At 43.2% G+C, this 17,094-nt stretch overlaps 1 protein-coding gene across 7 annotated transcripts; it reads right to left on the reverse strand.

The window, feature by feature from the left end:
* Window positions 1–914: 914 nt before the first annotated feature.
* PCNX4 (pecanex 4) lies at window positions 915–16,639 on the reverse strand. Of its 7 annotated transcripts, none has more exons than XM_064422971.1 (12): window positions 16,489–16,639; window positions 13,666–13,759; window positions 12,620–13,346; window positions 10,809–10,988; window positions 10,206–10,720; window positions 9,290–9,390; window positions 9,019–9,141; window positions 8,439–8,802; window positions 5,352–5,455; window positions 3,884–4,920; window positions 3,219–3,405; window positions 915–2,870 (listed from the first exon to the last, which is right to left on the reverse strand). In XM_064422971.1, the coding sequence occupies exons 3-12, from the start codon at window positions 13,306–13,308 to the stop codon at window positions 2,619–2,621; spliced, it is 3,552 nt and encodes a 1,183-aa protein (XP_064279041.1). In that variant the 5' UTR covers window positions 13,309–13,346; window positions 13,666–13,759; window positions 16,489–16,639; the 3' UTR covers window positions 915–2,618. The 7 variants fall into 7 exon arrangements, with proteins under 7 accessions (XP_064279041.1, XP_064279044.1, XP_064279039.1 ...); XM_064422974.1 differs by having other exon boundaries at window positions 10,206–10,345; window positions 13,654–13,759; XM_064422969.1 differs by having other exon boundaries at window positions 13,654–13,759.
* Between the last annotated feature and the right edge of the window lie 455 nt (window positions 16,640–17,094).

A 17,094-nucleotide genomic window follows, 5' to 3' on the forward strand; every position in this document is an offset into this window, starting at 1 on the left:
CTGGTGAGCAGCCTAAAATGATAGACCCCAGGATCCTGTTTCCCTCACTTTCAGTCTTAATTCATGTTGATTAGCAAAAACCCACAAGAAGAAGGGTGTGGTATAGAGGGTAAGGGTGTCTGGTCTATGTTTGGGATGTATTCCTTGAGCAAAATGTGTGTACAGGGCTAAATCCTTTCATTTCTGACACAACATCAGGACTTACCCTCTGCCCCCTTTCTCAGCTCTGCTGCCCTTACACTGCCCTGTGTGTGATCAACATCACAGTCTAAAGCAAGGAGGTGTTGGGAAGAATTAAATAAAGCTCTGCACACACCTGCTTAGAAGACAGAGCATTTCAAGGGTCACATGGGATAAGAGTGGGTCCCAAGCTCAGCCCCATTCCCGAGAGCAGGATGCCATCAGTAATCCCAACAGCTGGCTGTGAACACAGACAAGGCCAGGGTTGAGGGTGCTCCAATTCCTGAATTCCAGATAAATCAAAGAAATGCTCCAAACCAAACAGGCCAAGAACACACAAGCACACCAAGTGAACAGGGGCACTCAGCTGCACAGATCTGTGAGACAGAACAAGCAGCTTTATCTCCTGTTCCTGCCAAAAGCAGGATGCAGACAGGTTTAAGATGGGGGTTCCGTGCCTCAGGGCTGTGAATGCCCTGGGCTGTGCCAAGGGGCTCCGGTGTGGGACACACTGCCTGTGACAGCAGGGGACAGGATGTGGCAGGGCAGCACAGCCCAGCTCCACATTCCTGTGCTCCAGCAGGAACGCTGCCCATTGCTAATTGTGCTGCTCCATCTGGTGCCAATCAGGATCTCTGCTGGAACACTGGGCCCAGTTATCAGCAGCTCTCCTCAAGGCTGGGGACCAGATGGACACAACCCAGAGAAAGGAAGGGAAAAGGATCACAGCTCTCTTCAGCTTTTTCTCAACTGGTTTATTCAGTTTAAAAAAGACCAAGGATGAGGGCAGAAATTACAGCCATCTTTGAGTAAGGACTGCTGCAAAAAAAGATAATTAAATTTTCTGTGACCATATGGAAGACAAGTAGTAAGAAATTTACAGTGGGGCAAGGGAGGGTTAATTAGATTTAGGAAATAGCTCCAACTTTCCAGCTGCTGCAAGAGCAGCAAAGAACTGGAGTGAACTGCTTGAGGAGTTCATGACACTCCTCACCTTGGAAGATTTTAATCAGAGTTAACATCTGCCTCCTTGTGAGAGGGAGATGAAATAGGTGCTCTCTACAAGCCCCTTCCACATCACTTCCATGGCTCTGTATTTCCAGATGCAGCTCAGGGCCCAGCATAGCACCAAACCTGCTTTGGAAACCCACTACACCACTTGCATAGTTTTTAAAAACCATTTCTGGCCACTATCTAAAGGAACAACCAGCAGCCAAGTACAAGGTTCTGTGGCAAATTTCATATGAGACAAAAGGTCTTAAAGGTGAGAAGTAAAAGTAATAAATGTGCTTGGACTCAGACAAGGCTGGGTGTTCCAAACCAGCTCTGCTTCAGTTATGGAGCAGGTCTGATTTAAATTGATTCTGTAGGAGTAGGAAATACAATTACCTACTCCCTGCTCAGCATTTGCCTACAGTGTAACCATGGAATTGCTGAGAAAACAAAGTTATGTGCTAAGACTGGAGGTTGTGAACAGGATAAATGAGCCACTGGAAACTGACCTGTTTTCAAGGTTTTGTCCAGGTCTGCTCCAGCCTGCAGTGAGGTTAAAAAAATAAATACTTCTAGCTGGATTTCCACCCATCCCCTATCATGAAGCTCTCACTGCATTTGTGGAAGACTGGTTAGGGAGGTGGAGACAGGCTGAAAGTAACAACATATATATACAGATGTATATAACATATATAATATATATGGATACTGGAAGAAGGAGATGAAATCATACCATTTGTTCTTAAAATTTCATGTCCCCTAATTATATACATTTACTTTCATCAATAAAGTCACCCAGACTATCAATGTGTCAGAGCACACACTGGTTTATATAAATTCTTTTTACCAAAACAACTAGTTTGGTAAAAATTGTCCCTTAGAATTTAGTTAAAGCATGGCTGATAACTTACTACACACAAGGAAGACCAGTGAAAGTCATATAACAAATGCTGGAACTGAACTCAGTCCAATATAAAATGGCCAGAATAAAAAAATTCATATAAATAGTCCTATGTACACTTTAGTTGCCAACTCTAGGGTTGACAACACTGTGAAAGGCTGTAACCTGACTGGCAGTGCAAGTCACCTGTCCAAAGGAAAAAAAAAGTAAAAATAAATCAGAATGCACGAAAAAATAGTTCACGATCAGAATTATGATAACGATAAGAATTATGTTGCTTTTCTGTAAGCTGAAGAAGAGAATTTCAGCATGTGGCTCATCAGCCACAAGGGCAATGGTGTCTAGTGTGCCAGCAGCAAGAAACCAGTCCCCACCTTCCTGCCAGCTGGAGGCTCTGGCCAGCACCAACCCCTGTACCATAGACACGCGCTGCCCTGGTGCCACCACCCTGAGAGTGCAGCACACAAGGGAACGTGGGCATTTGACTGCAACACAGAGAGGAGAAAGACAAACCAGTAAGAGCCAGAGGTGAAGAAAGGACAGCCTAGAAGAGAGGCAGCTGCAGGAGCTGCGAGGAGTAGACGGGGTAGCCCAGGGGCGGGTCGGCCGCCTGCACGGTCAGGTTGCGCAGCAGCGCCGGGTGTGCCTGGATGCTGTAGCGCTCCTCGTCGTCGTTGGTGGCATAGAGCAGCTCCCAGGACAGGTTGGCCCACTGGCCTCGCACAGCTTCAGCATTGAGCTTCCCCACCTGGACTAACAGCTCCTGCAGAGTGAGGACTCGCCCCGTGTAAATTCCCTACAAGAACAAACAGATCAGGATGTCCAGGACATGGTCCGAGAAGCGATGAGAGCATTTTGGTTACAAAGCACTGAGTGAAGCTTTGGGGCTGCACTCTGTGAACACTTTAAACACAGCAAAGTATAAACAGTGCCCTCAGTTCAATGCCTCCACTGGAATATAATCAGGAAATATTGCTGCATCTGAAGAACAGTGCAGTGGGGTTTTCAACAACAGCGGTGCCAGTTCCTCTTCAGTACAAACCAACCTTGCAGAGCCTTCATGTTTTAGAACATAATTACAAAGGGGAAAATAAGAACAGTGAAAAAGAAACCCAAACTTTGACCAAGTAATTTGTCTCCTTACCATGCTTGGGTCATGCCCCAGTGAGAACAGGTATGGCTTTTCCTGCAGAACTGCTTGCTGCCACTCCAGGTCTGACACCAGCCCAATGTACCAATCGCTTTCGTACTCCTCCAGGTAATTCACCAGCTCTTTGAAGTTCTCCACTGGGCCCAGGCTGGCTTTGTCCAGCATAAGTTTAAAGGTGTATCTGAAAGGTGCAGAACATCACACAGTCAGTTGTGTGGCAAGGACAGGAGGGAGAAAGGCTCTTCAGGCCACAGAGGGTGGAGAGGCTCCAACTCTGTCAGTCACTGCTTGCCAGCTGAGTCACTGCCAGTCTGTCTGGTTGTGCTTTTAGCTCACCCACATGTAAAACACATCAGCTAAACACCTCTCATTCACCTCCAGCACTTCCCCACTGCCTGATAATGGTTAGTGCCAAATATCTAAATCCAGCACAACTGAGATCTGGGGGTCAATGAAAACAGATTGGTTTTCCCCAGTTAACACAGCAGACTGGAGGCAGGGGCTGTGGAGAAGAAAGAACGTCCATACCACACGCCAGGCAGTACTGATATAGGAAAAAACCTACAAATAAATTTAAACTATAGGCGTTTAACAAACTCATTAATGAAGTGACACTCCTCTACATAAATTTCTAATCTCAGGAAATGTTTTTCTTTTACCTGAAAGCTTTTAATGCCAGCTGGAAGAGCTCAGGTTTGCCTGTTAGCCAGTCCAAGCCGGCAGACCAGGGAATGCCACCAGTGTAGGCCCTGAAGACGTGGCGAGGGGCAGGCACGGCGTTATCCAGGCCAAACAGACCAAAGCAACACGACAGCACCCCGTGGATGTACAGCTCTTTCAGAGCTTTATCTTTCATAAGGTCTGTGAGTAAACTGGAAGGCTTCTCTTTCAGATGAAAAAAGTCCAGTTGGCTCAAAACAAAGTGGTACCATTCCTCTGGAAACCTCTGCCTCATTTCACTGACTTTGGAAGAAGGCACTGGCGCTGTTCTCCATTCTTCAGGGATGCTCAGCAGCTCCGAGTAAGAGCAACTGAATTCTACACGAGGTAAAACTTCTGGCTGTTTCCCTCTGTCCACAGCAGGCAGCCCAAGCACCACAGCCCTGTTTAATTTATCTTCTGGAGATATTTCTTGTAGGAAATCTTGGTTCTGTGTTTCTATAGACCCTGGAATAGACAGGTGCACTTTTGGTGTCAGTGCCAACTGCCCAGGTTCTTTTCTGTCTCTTGTTCTGCTACTGGGTTCAAAATCAAAAATGTCACTATCATCAGTCCAGTCCTCCACTGTATCAATACTAAAGCTGTCTTCTTCCCTCAGAGCTCTGGATCCTTTCACTGCCCCACTATGCTGATTTTCTGGAAATGATCCTTGTTTGTTCTTGTTGGCACTGCCTGGGCTTTCCCACGTCTTGGATTTTTTATAACAATACTGGACAAGCATCCATACAAGCACTTTAACAAAATCATCTTTCAGGTGCTTTAAATTCTCATGGGAATCAATGATTCCAGATAACACATTCCTGGCATCAGAATACAGCCGCACAGGAACCACAGTACAGGGAGTCAGGATGTGTCCAAAATGGGGATTGGGAGACAGAATCCTTGCGTGCTCCTGATGTTCAAAGGCCATTTCAAAAATTTCATCCACTCTGTGAGCTTCAGCAGCATGGCAGGATGTTTCCTGCAGTTCTAGCCCCTAAAGCACACATGAAAACAGCTTCCTGTTAGTCTTCAGCAGGACATAACTTTAAATGCCAGCAAGCTGTTTGCGTGCAACAGAATTATTCTGAACAAGATGATTGTCAGTATTTCCACAACTGAATCTACAAATCTCTCTAGAGATAACAGCAATAACAAAGCACTCACTGCAACAATAGGCACAGATCAATGTCCTAAATAAATCTTTGCCTGATGCAGATCTTATTAGCCAGCTTATTAAAGATATTCTGTCACAAGCTAAATGATAAAAAAATTCACATCTGCTACTCATGTAAATTGCAAGGCTAATTAGTATAACACTCATCTTAGAAAATTAAATGTAAATCAGTTACACTGCTGAAATGTTACACAGCAGAATGTCTGCACTATTTCCAAACATCAACATCTCAGTGCTCAGCGTGCAATTACCTTAATGTTAACACCACAGTATGTGAAGCCCTTTTCCAGCACCAATATCCACATCAGCCTGTCCTGAAAGCGGCACAAGTAATGTGACCCAGGCAGAGAGAGACCTAGGCAAGGAAAAAAACAAATAAAACCTACATGTTACCTTTTCTCCATGCCAATGAAAGGAGTCAACAGCAAACACAAAATATTTCTGCAACAGCACAGCAATCAGTTAACACTGGTTATCTAGCACCTTAGAATCTTGAAAAAATTGGCTGAAATTGCAGCTTAAAAAAGTTGGAAAACCTCACACAACTGCAGGACTACTTTATTCACACCAGACCAGGGTTAAATAGCTCCACCCTCAATTCCCTTTGCAGAGATGACTTTCATGATTAAAGATCATTTTTTGGCTGCATTTCCAACCACATAGTTCCCACTGGAGTGTTCTCTGGAGACTTAAAGTCCTCCTTACTGAGAATTCATTAAAGAATCATTATATAGCACAGGAGTTTCCTAATGGCCCAATTTGCTGGGGAGTAGGAAGTTTATTTGTTATCAGAGAAATAAAAATATAACTCAACTGGAATTTGAAAATCAGGTCCTGAACAACAGCAAATTAGTACTCAAAAAAACCCCAAAACCAACCCAAACTTTTTTTCTTTTTTTTTTAACTATGTCAGAAAAAGACCAATGCCAAATTTCCTAAGAACTGGTGGTTATACTTTGTTTGAACTACAGCTGAATGTCAATCCTCATAACACAATGGTTCTATTCTTAAGCATGACATTTGCTGCCAGTTTATGACCTGCTTCTGCTGTCACTCATGTCTGGTGACCACTCACTTGCAGAACATTTCAGTTTTAAAATGTTGTAAGGTGCAATCAGTGAAACCAACCATTAAGCTGTAGTTAAAATTTAAGTAACCTTTTCTAACCCACTGAGCTAATGAAGTGCATTTTCTTGCTAACATTTTGCAAAGACTTTAATTCCTTTCTTGCTAGCAGTTAAAACTATTAAAACTCCTTTACACAGAAAAAACTATGGGTTTAAATTAGTGACACACAAAGTGGTATCACTTCCTTCTGAACTCATCTGAGAGCACCACACTTTTTCTTGCTTCAAGACATTCATTCACAGATTTTCCCATTAAAGAAGAGACTTTTTACCCCTCAAGACTAGTGGTTTAAATTATTTATTCTAAGGCACACGTGGCACCACAATAATGATGGGAATGGGGGGGAAAAAACCCCTATTAAAATATGCATATATATATATAATATAGATAGATATAAGAGATAGATAACATATATATATGACAGATAGCTATATATTATAATAATAAATCTATCTATTGTAAATACAAAACATAATGGACTAATTCAGTAGACAAACTGAAGTATCCTTCTTTAGAGAAAAAAGACTTCCTGGTTTTACTGAGTACCTCTCTCTAACCAGTGATGAAAGTGCAGCACATATGTCCTAGTAATAAACCTGGATATATTCTTCAGAAAAGCATGGTTAAGGTTAACTTCCACTGCCTTCAAATATTAGGCCACTTTTTCCAGCCATAAGCCATTTTCTAAGAGGGTTATGTAAATATTTGCCTCTTGTCTAAGGGCTACAATCTTTTGATTATTTAGGTTACACAAAGGCTGTTTCTCAAGAAAATGACCTTGCAATTTTAAAACAGTTACTCTGTCTCCAGCTGGGAAATTGGGAATTTCTTCACATCTGTCTCTGTAATTCTGAGAAAACCCCAGCACAAAGCCTTTACCAGGCTGTAAACCCACCAGTGCTGCTACAATCCCACCCCAACTGCCTGCACAAGATAAGACATTAAATCTTATCAAGGGGTTTGTTCTCAGCTGTTTACTGCTACTTAGGCTACATCATGTATTTCACAAACATCCAGTCAATATTCACCACAACCAATTAACACAGCCAAATTAGCAAAGTCACCTTCTGGATGCTGAGGAATGGGATTGATGCAGACAGACAGACCTACAGAGAGCAGTCTAACACACATCCTTCTCTATGTTGTCTGGCTAAAGAACCCAATTTACTGCCTCCAGTTAGCTGGGATCAATGCATTCCATCCTTTTTATTCAGTACAGAAAGATCAGGATTGATATTATTTCACCACCATTTAGTCTCTCCCTAAAGGTAACAAAATAATTATTTTTTTATAGGATTGTAACAAGTAGACACTGTAGAATCATTAGCTGGAAAAGATCTCCCAGGTCATCAAGCCCAGCCTTTTACTGAATACCACCATGTCCACAAAACCATTTCACAAACTGCTACATCTACTTGTTTCTTGAATGCTCCCAGGCATGGTGACACCCTAGGGAGCTGTTCCAATGCTTAACCATTTGTCCAGTGAAGAAATTTTCCCCAATATCCAACCTGAACTTCCCCTGCTGCAACTTGTAGCTGTTCTATTCTTTTCTATTCTTCCCCTTTGTCCTACTGTTGGTTGCACAAGAAGGATAAAAGTAACCACTTTACCCTGAGCAATCTCTGAATATCAGAGTTTCACACCGTGAAACATGGTTTTCAGTCATGGATTCTCCTCCATTGGGAGGGATATGATCCCAAGGGGTTTCAGGGCATTGGGAGAGATCTGATCACAAGGGGTTTCAGGGCACTGGGAGAGAGGCGATCCCAGGGGCCTTGGGAGGGATCTGATCCAAATGGTTTTGGGGCACTGGGAGGGATATGATCCCAAGCATTTTGGGGCATTGGGAGGAATATGATCCCAAGCATTTTGGGGCATTGGGAGGAATATGATCCCAAGCATTTTGGGGCATTGGGAGGAATATGATCCCAAGCGTTTTGGGGCATTGGGAGGAATATGATCCCAAGCGTTTTGGGGCATTGGGAGGAATATGATCCCAAGGGTTTTGGGGCATTGGGAGGGATATGATCCCAAGGGTTTTGGGGCATTGGGAGGGATCTGATCCCAAGGGTTTTAGGGTGTTGGGAGGGATCCGATCCCAAGGGGTTTGGGGCGCTGGGAGGGATCCAATCCCAAGGGGTTTGGGTGGAAAACCACGTCTCCTGACGCATTTAGCTGCAGTATTTCAGAGCATTGCCTGCACATACCCAGGCCGCCGGCCGCCAGCGCCGACTGCAGCGCCGCGGCCAGGCCGGGCACGAGCTGCCGGTAGTACACGGTGTCGGAGCAGACGCAGGCGCTGCCGCCCGCGGGGCCCGGCCAGCTCCGCAGGGGCCGGGGGAAGCCCACCAGGAACACGGGCAGCGTGAAGAGCGGCAGCAGGGGCGAGGAGAGCAGCGCTGACACGGCCACCAGGGCCAGCAGGACGGGGAAGAAGGCGAGGTTGAGCGCGATCAGGGCGGCGCTGGATCTGCGGCGCTGCTTCTTCTCCGTCCACGAGGTCAGCAGGATGGCGATGGCGAAGTGCAGCTTGGACAGGAACTGCAGCAGCCGATCCCGCAGGAGGCCGACCTGCACAGGGGTGGGAGGCACACGGTCTGTAGCCTGTGGCACACTCAGCACAGCCACAGTAACTGTATGAAAATGAAGCATGGTTATATCTTTTAATATATCTTAATACAGATTTTAGCTTCTACCTGCTAGGTCCTGGTCCCTGTTGTAATTCTCCAACAGAAACAGAGACTTCAGATAACAATTAGCAGCTTAATTCTACATTATGACCATTACCAGCAAGAGTTTGATTCCTGTATCAAGGCTCCTGTTCCACCAGAGGTCGGGATTAAACGCCAACATTTGTGCTGCTGACACAACCACCATGTCTAGTAAGGCATTTTCTGTATTCTGCCAGACCTAAAACAGAGATATGTTAGAAATACATTAAAAAACACAGCTATTTATCTCTGCTTTTATGACCTGGAATATTTCTTCCAGGTCACCTTGGTTCTCAAGTCATCTAGAAGAGCATTTCTATGGCTAACATATTTAAAATTCAAATTACCATCCTAAACATCCTTGTGAATCCAATGGAAACAGACACGGAATGCAGGTTTTGTAGCGAATGGTCAAGTGACAGGAATGCTATCATAGCAAACAGAGACACTGCAATTGAAAGAAAAGAATCACTGACCTCCTTCCAAAAACATAACAAAAGTCAACAGAGGTAAGCAGTCTCATTGCAGCATGGAAATCCCAGCACAAAAATAGAAACCTTCCCTTCATCATCACAAACTCCTCTTTGTATTACACTCCCAAGTTATTGAACAATTTATTTGCACTAATGGCCCAGGACAACAAACATTTACATCAATGCTTAGCTCTTACTTGCTATTAGTTCTTTTATCCTTTATTTGTTTCTCCAAGAGAATACTCAAATAAGTAAAAAAACCCCATGGAATAGCAGTCATCAATGTATTTCCCCAAACTAAGGCTTCCTTATGAAATTAAATAATTTAAATCAATTTTTATTCCCTCATAGTGGATGCATTTGTCTCTAACCTACCAGAAAGGAGGCTCTTCAATTTACCAGCAAGCCCTAAGAACCAAATATTTAGTCAGCTTGAAGACTTTCAACTAATTTTGTTTCCAAGTACATCCTTTCAAAAGTGGGTACTGGAGTTGTAACTAAAATCCTTTAAAAGGCCCTGCTTTTTCAGCTGGGCTTTTAAAAGGCTCAGTTTTTTAGGTTCACCCCTATAAAAGAAATAAATAAAATCACTTCCAAATTTAATCACGTTCAAATGTGCTGGACCAGTAACTTTGACCTCAATGCACAATTTAACAAGACATCAACAAGTATTTCCAGCCACTTGGTTTCCCTTGGTTCATTCCCAGAATCCTGCACATACAGCAATTCTAGAGTTTCAATCTCCCTATAAGCATCATCTAACAAACAACAGACAGCGGTGAATTCCTACCTAGTGTTAGTAAAATCCTCCTGACAACACCAACTTTCATTAGCCTTCTTTGCTTCTCCATGAACACAGCCACAGTCCTGACATCCTTTGGGTAAAAGGGGTTTCGGAAGATTCCAAACAAGTACACTCTCTGAATCTCTCTAAGAATCCACATAATTACAAGTAATAGGATCAGAATGTAACTTGCTATGGCCTGGGGACTGCCTTGGGAAAATGATGAGGAGCCTGCAAATTGATGCAGCAGGCCTGCTTCTGTGAGAGCAAACGTCAACACAGTCACATAGAAAATAAATTCCCTCCACCCAAATTGTATTCTAAGACCTCTGTGAGCATTTTTAGATTTGCTGGAGGCTAAATGGCTGATCATGGTGTGTTTGAAGGCAAACCCAATCTCACTTAGGTTAAGACTCAGTATGAACCCAAATCCAGTCATGAAGAGGATCACACCGAGGGGGCTGGGAATGAAATACGATGCTATTGCTGTTCCAGCAGAAATGAGAAACATTACTAACAACCTGTGAAGGAGAAAATAAAGAAGATTTGCTTGAAAAGAAAAAGGTTATAAACAATACTGATATATTTTACAATTGTATAAACATTTACTTTGTGTTACTTGACATAGGTGAACCTCCTAGTCCAAACTCCAACAGTTGTTCCATTCCCCAGAGAAAAAGTGCATCAAGCGGGGGCAGAATTCCCATTGCCCACAAGAATGGCAGAAAAAGAAACAGGATGTGCAAAATCTGGTTTGTCTGCTCTAGAATGGGTGCGTTGACAGCAAACCTGGATAAAAGAAGAAATGGATTTGACTTCTGTGAAGGGAAAAATAACTTCCATGTGGGAAGACTTCCTACATCCTTAATTACTACAGCAAGTCCCAAAGTAAAAACCTTACACATTCAACCTATAAAAACTAATCTTTTAAAAGGAAAAAAAAGGACATATTTATGCTTGGGACAGTAAAACATTGATTAGAACATGAGAACACAGACTAAATTCTCATTTAAAAGACTTGAAGCCTTCAGATGAATACAGTGATGCAATTATCCCAATTATTTTCGTTATTATTGTGATAATACACTGAAAAAATACTTGTGGAAAAAAGAAGGGTCCACAGGCTCCAAAGCCCCAACTGTTTAACAAAAAATTGTGAAGTATTTTTTTCAGAAACACAAAAGCAAAATTTTATGCAATTTCCAGGCCCAAGATCTAAGCTTTAACACTGGAAGAACTGGCATGTTGCCTGAACACCTACAGATAATATTGCATATTCCTAAAGAGGGTTTATTTCTACATAAAAATGGCAAAATCTTCCTGCAAAAACACAAATTAGAAATTTGCATAAATTCTAACCATATGTAGTTTGGCTAACATATTTAAAATGTTAGAGGTGGTAGACTGACAAGGTATTTGGTTTCTCTCTCCTTTTTAATAAGCAAGCAAGTCTCAGAGGAATTTTATCAGGAATTTTGGCAATGTCTTAATCTTCTCCCCAAGAAACTGAATAGAAGAATTTGGAGTCCAAGACCACATGTATAATTCTCATACCTCACCTGAAGTGGCAATTAGGGTAAATCCTTAACAAAACATCTCCCAGTGCAAAACTAGCAAATTCAAACATGCTTTTTTTTAATGTATCTGAAGTTACCCACCCATAAAATATGTACATGTGACAAAGTGTTATAAATATCACCTGACAGGGAGAAAGAATGCAGAGAGTAAATCTAAAAACATCTTGTTTTAGGAGCCTGAAACTACAAATATTTCAGTTAAGACACTCATCTGAAAAACAGAAATGTTACTCTCCTAGTTTGTAGACTGACACAGCTCTTTCATCCTGGAGAAGCATCTAAAAATCCAAGTTCAAAATCTGTATCACAAAGCCACTTATCCATTCATTAAAACCAAATTCAGAGGTTTTTGGTTTTCTTTTGTTTTGTTTTTGCCTCTTGTATAAAAGCCTCTGCTATCACTTTACAGAACTTAAATTAGAAAGTATTCCAGGATGAAATCTGGACATAAATCCAGTAATCCTGAAGTTTGCAGTGTTTAGATTTATGATTCCAGGTCAGGAACATGTGTTTTCAAAACACATCCTTTAAAAGGATATATTTGCAAATGCTCCAATACAAAGATATGAAAAATGACATGGTAGAAGATAGGTAAAATTTATCTCTTACTTACAAACTGTTCTTCCTAGTTTACATGGAATGCTATAAAAATTTAAGAGCCTTTTATACATAGCATAGAACCTCAACTTTTATCATATATGCAACAGTCTTCTTCCTTTGAAATTACTACAGTTGATTAGAATCTCAAAATAAATTTTCCTCTGAAGAATAATTTAACCGTTCCCATCAAAAACACACAGAATGACCATCAGTTTAAGTGGCTAAAGGCATTATTACGTTTACCTGTGTGCAAGATCCACTGCAATAAAGACAAAAATGTAGAAAGGTCTCATCAGAGCAGTGATTTCATAAGTATCCAGTGCTTGGAAAGTGGCTGTTTCGGCGGCTGTGTTTATGATTAATGAATACTCTCCTATACATATGGTCACCCATCCAAACACAAAGATCACAACAGTTCCTCCAATGTTGCTATATAACAAGGTTATTCTGTTTGGCAGCAAATACCAAGTTCCCAGCCCACACAATACCCCTGCCAGAAGGGAATGGAATACAGTGTTGATTATGTACTTCTTGCCAGGAATAATAAACTTTACTGTCTCTGAACCTACACAGCTGGAAAATTCAAACTCATCTTCATCTGTCAGGGTATTCTGAATTTGTATTCTTTCTACTGTCACTGTTTTTTGCTTTGCATAGAGGTTTGTCATCTGAAGAGCAAGTGCAGTAACAAACATGAGTCCTCCCGACAGCGCTGCGGTGCAGAAGTCCTTCATCACTCCCAGCTGGTACAGGAGTGTTCCCACTCCTCCCCAAAGCCATGGTGTCAGGAAAAGGATGATCTGGTTCACATAGATGTAAGGAGGGGCACAGTAGCCTAATTTGAACCTGGGACCTCCCAGCACAGTCTGAGGGAAGCGCTTCAAGAAGAACTCCTGCTTGTAGTCATTGAGCAGGGGTACATCTGGCCCCATCCTCGTGGCTCAGGAATGCTGCCTGGGGATCATCTTTCCTGTAGGAGACCAGGAAGGAATACATGGACACATTACTGATTCTGGAACTCAGAACCCAGGGAAATCTTGTGTCTTCTTTTTATTTACCAAGCTACAGTGGAATTCTGACACGTTGCTGTTAGAATTTCCCAGAATACAACTAATAAGCAAACATCTATTTTAAAATGTGAACACACTCTTTCATCTGAGGGTTGCAAATAAAAATATACAACCTGTTCTTGGGAGATGACAAAACCAACCCATCTCCCCATCAGAATACCTTCCTAAAACTGACATCCTTCCCACCCAAACTGATTCCAATCTCACCTTGCCACAGACCTCCAATTCCAAATCCTGTTAAGGATCTCTGTACAGAGTCTGTGATTCCAGGGAACAGTCACACAAGTGCAGAGACTCAGGCACACGGAGGTCCCTGCAAAAAAAAAAAATAAATTAAAAATAAAGCTTTATGGAATAAAGCTTTTTCTACATAAATATGTTAAAGCATGTCAGTGGAAGTATTACAAATTGTTTTCCACATCAGCATTGTTACTGTCATCCCTACACAGCCCAGTTGCAGGACAGGATCTCACTGTAAAGTAAAATAAACAGTTCACTTTCTGCTTCCTAAAACATATAAAATAAAAAAACCCTAAACACAATACTTGTGAGTTGTAGCAGAATTAGCATATATTCTTCTTGGTGCCAATGGAAAAAGCTGAAAGAAAGGAAAAAAAAAGATACGTGTAGACATTTCCAACGACCCATCAAACAGAAATAGGTTTGAATACTCATTTGGGGAGGATCAGGCAATGTAGAAACAATGAATGTAAGGTAACTGTGATATTCAATGTGTAGCATAGATATTCTATGTGTAACATAGAATTATATGCTATTAATAATGAAAGCAAGAATCTGTGAGTGACAGGCAGAAATACTCAAGCTAAGAAATAAGGTGAAAAAAGTAGTACAAAAAAAAAAGCAGTGCCAATGTCATTAATAACTCTAAAAGAAGAGATGGTGTGCATTAGGAGATGTGCAAGGACAGAAATTCTGACTTTCTTCCACTGGACCTGTACAATCTGATGAATACCCATTGCCATCCCTGGTGAGACATTAAAAATTAAACATCTGGCTGCCACAGAGTCCTCAAACTACTGTGATCCCTTTTTGCTACAATACCAAACATTTCTGAGCCCTTCTGAGAACAACTCACCCCATTTATTTAAACAGGTCTCAGTCACTTGAATGTTGGTAGATGCTGATCACTGGGGAATGAAGTTGGAAACAGTGCAAATGAGATTTTATGCCTTATCATGACTGAAAATTTACCTTCTACATCCACTAAGTCAATGCACTCCAACATGGAAAGCAGGACCCCACAGGCTTTGTAACTACTCTTTATGTAGACTGTGGATTTTTTTTTTTTTTTTAATAAAATATTGACAAAACAGTTTTTTTGGTCCTACTATTTTAAGCCACTGAAAGTTTCTTAAATGTAAGGAGAAGGCAGCAGCCAGTCCTACTGGAAATAATGGAAAAGACACATGTTGACAATGGAGAAGGGAATTCATCCCAGTCCGCTCAGGAATTTGAAAATGGAACAGCGACACACCCAACTAAAAACAAATTTCAAATGTAATTATAAAATATCACAATTGAATCAATCTTCTTTAGCAAAATAAGCCCTGTTTAGATGATCCATGGGTGTGGAGCTTAAATTGCTGGGATAGTTACATGCAGTAGATTTATAGGCATGAAAATGACAAAAGCTGAGTTTAAAAAGAAAATATAGAACCAATAGGTGCAGAATTTTCCTTGAAAAACAGTTTTTGGGCAGCTGTGTTTTTCTGCTTTGAGAAGGGCTATTTTTGTTTCAAGTTCCAGTCTGCATTTGTGTTTGTCAGTTTATATTGCTAACCAAATGTTAACAAAACATTCCTCTTACAGTTTCTGTGTAAACAATAGGCATCTTTGTGTGAGACACAAGAAGCTACGCACATAAACAATACAGTTCCACTTGGCTCTGCTCCAAAACGAGCCATAAAAAGAGGTGAATTTATTTGCTGAAGCTCACTAACTATGGAAACTCTTCCCTCTGCTGTTCTCCTGGCTTCCAACTACTCAGGTAGCACATCAGGACTTCAAAGAAGGACTCATCCACGTCTTATTCCTGTGCAAAGCCCTAGCAACAAGGCTCCATGAATTTGTGAGTGTTTACAGGACCTGGCTTCAATACACATTCCTGACATACAGGCCTGGCCCCACTTTAACAACGTGCCTGGATACCCAAACAACCCCTAACACAACATTCTCTCATCACCAGGGGGGATCCGTGCCACTTGGAGACTATCACAGCAAGGATGGAAAAAGGGCTTTAACACCATAAAGTCACTTCACAAGTTTTCCCTGCAGTAACCTCATTATGTCCTTACTGCAAAGGGAAAAAAACCAAACCCTACCACAAATTCAGGCAGGAATTCACAGGAAGGCACGAATTTTTGTCTAAATGAACACCATCCTTCACGTGGGCCGATGCTGCATCAGCTGAGTTTGGTTTGCTTTTATTTTTAGCAGATTACAGAGTACGTGTACAGCTGTCTGCCACCTAAGCAGCTGAAACACAGGAAGCTTAAAAATCCTTTCCTCGGTGGTCTTACAGGTGTTTAAGGGTAGGGGTTACAAAACACCTGCTAGCCAAGCTGGAGATGATAAGGGAGGTGGGAGGTGAAGGGAGGCTGCGGCATCCCCTGTCCCACCAAATCCAGATGCACCCGTGCCCACACACCTGGTTAAAGATTCCCTGGAGGAACATCCACGGCTAAAGACCCCACTGCACCGCAGGCCAGCTTCCAGCCAGGAGGAACAGGCTGCGAGCCCCTGCTCAGCAGTGCTGACTCCATTCCCCAGGGGACGCAGCATTTTAGGACAACGCATCCCATCCAGTTATGGGATGAGCATCCCGGGATCACCTCCGGGAAGGGTCGCTGGCCGCCTCCTCCCGAGGCACCAGAGCGGCTCCCACCTGGGCCACCACGCTTCCCACCCACCCAGATCCCCTCACCTCAAAAACACCCAACGCCAAGCGGCTACAATAAACACCTCAGCGGTCTCCGGAGGGGAAGGGCCGGGGGGCAAACCCTCGGCAGGGATGGCACCTACCTGTGGCCGGGGCTCGGAGCGGGCGGCCGGGAGAAGGAGGAGGAGGAGGAGGATGGCGGAGCGCTGGCGGTCTCTGCCCGCCCCTTTTTCCCGCCCCTCAGCGGCCGCCGCCATTTTGCCCGCCTGAGGCCGGCGGCGGGCAGCGCTGCCTGCGGGAAATGGCTCCGGCAGCTCCGGTAGCTCCGGCAGCCCCGGCGCTGCTCCGCCGCGGGGCCGGTGCCGCAGCCCTCCCGCTCCCTCACGGCGGGCAGGGCCCCGCAGCATCCCGGAATGGATCCGGCTGGAAGACACCTCTGGCATCATCGAGTGCAGCCCATGGGCGAGAGCATGGCGCTAAGTGCCAGGCCAGCCTCTAACACCGCCGGGAAAAGTGACTCCGCCGCTTCCCCGGCCGGCCCATTCCAGTGTCTAACCTTCCTTCCTGGAAGAAATTCCTGCAATGTCCAATTTCCCTCCCCTGGTACATCTTCAGACTGTGTCCTCTCATCCTGTCCCTTGTTCCCTGGAAGCAGATCCCGATTCCCATCTGGCTTCACCCTCCTGTCAGGGAGGTAAAAGAGAGTGAGAAGGTCCCCGGAATTCTGACATCAAAACAGAATTCCCTCA

This window comes from Passer domesticus, chromosome 6, assembly GCF_036417665.1.
Source record: "Passer domesticus isolate bPasDom1 chromosome 6, bPasDom1.hap1, whole genome shotgun sequence".
Lineage (NCBI taxonomy): Eukaryota > Metazoa > Chordata > Aves > Passeriformes > Passeridae > Passer > Passer domesticus.

Bases quoted from the DNA above. Each gene is read 5' to 3' on its own strand.
- PCNX4 (XM_064422971.1), bottom strand. From the start codon at position 13,308: ATGGGGCCAGATGTACCCCTGCTCAATGACTACAAGCAGGAGTTCTTC. The intron at 10,721-10,808 runs GTAAATGTTTAT...TCTCCTTCACAG, and splicing joins CCTATGTCAAGTAACACAAA to GTTGTTAGTAATGTTTCTCA. The intron at 8,803-9,018 runs GTAATGGTCATA...ACCCCTGTGCAG, and splicing joins CAGGAATCAAACTCTTGCTG to GTCGGCCTCCTGCGGGATCG.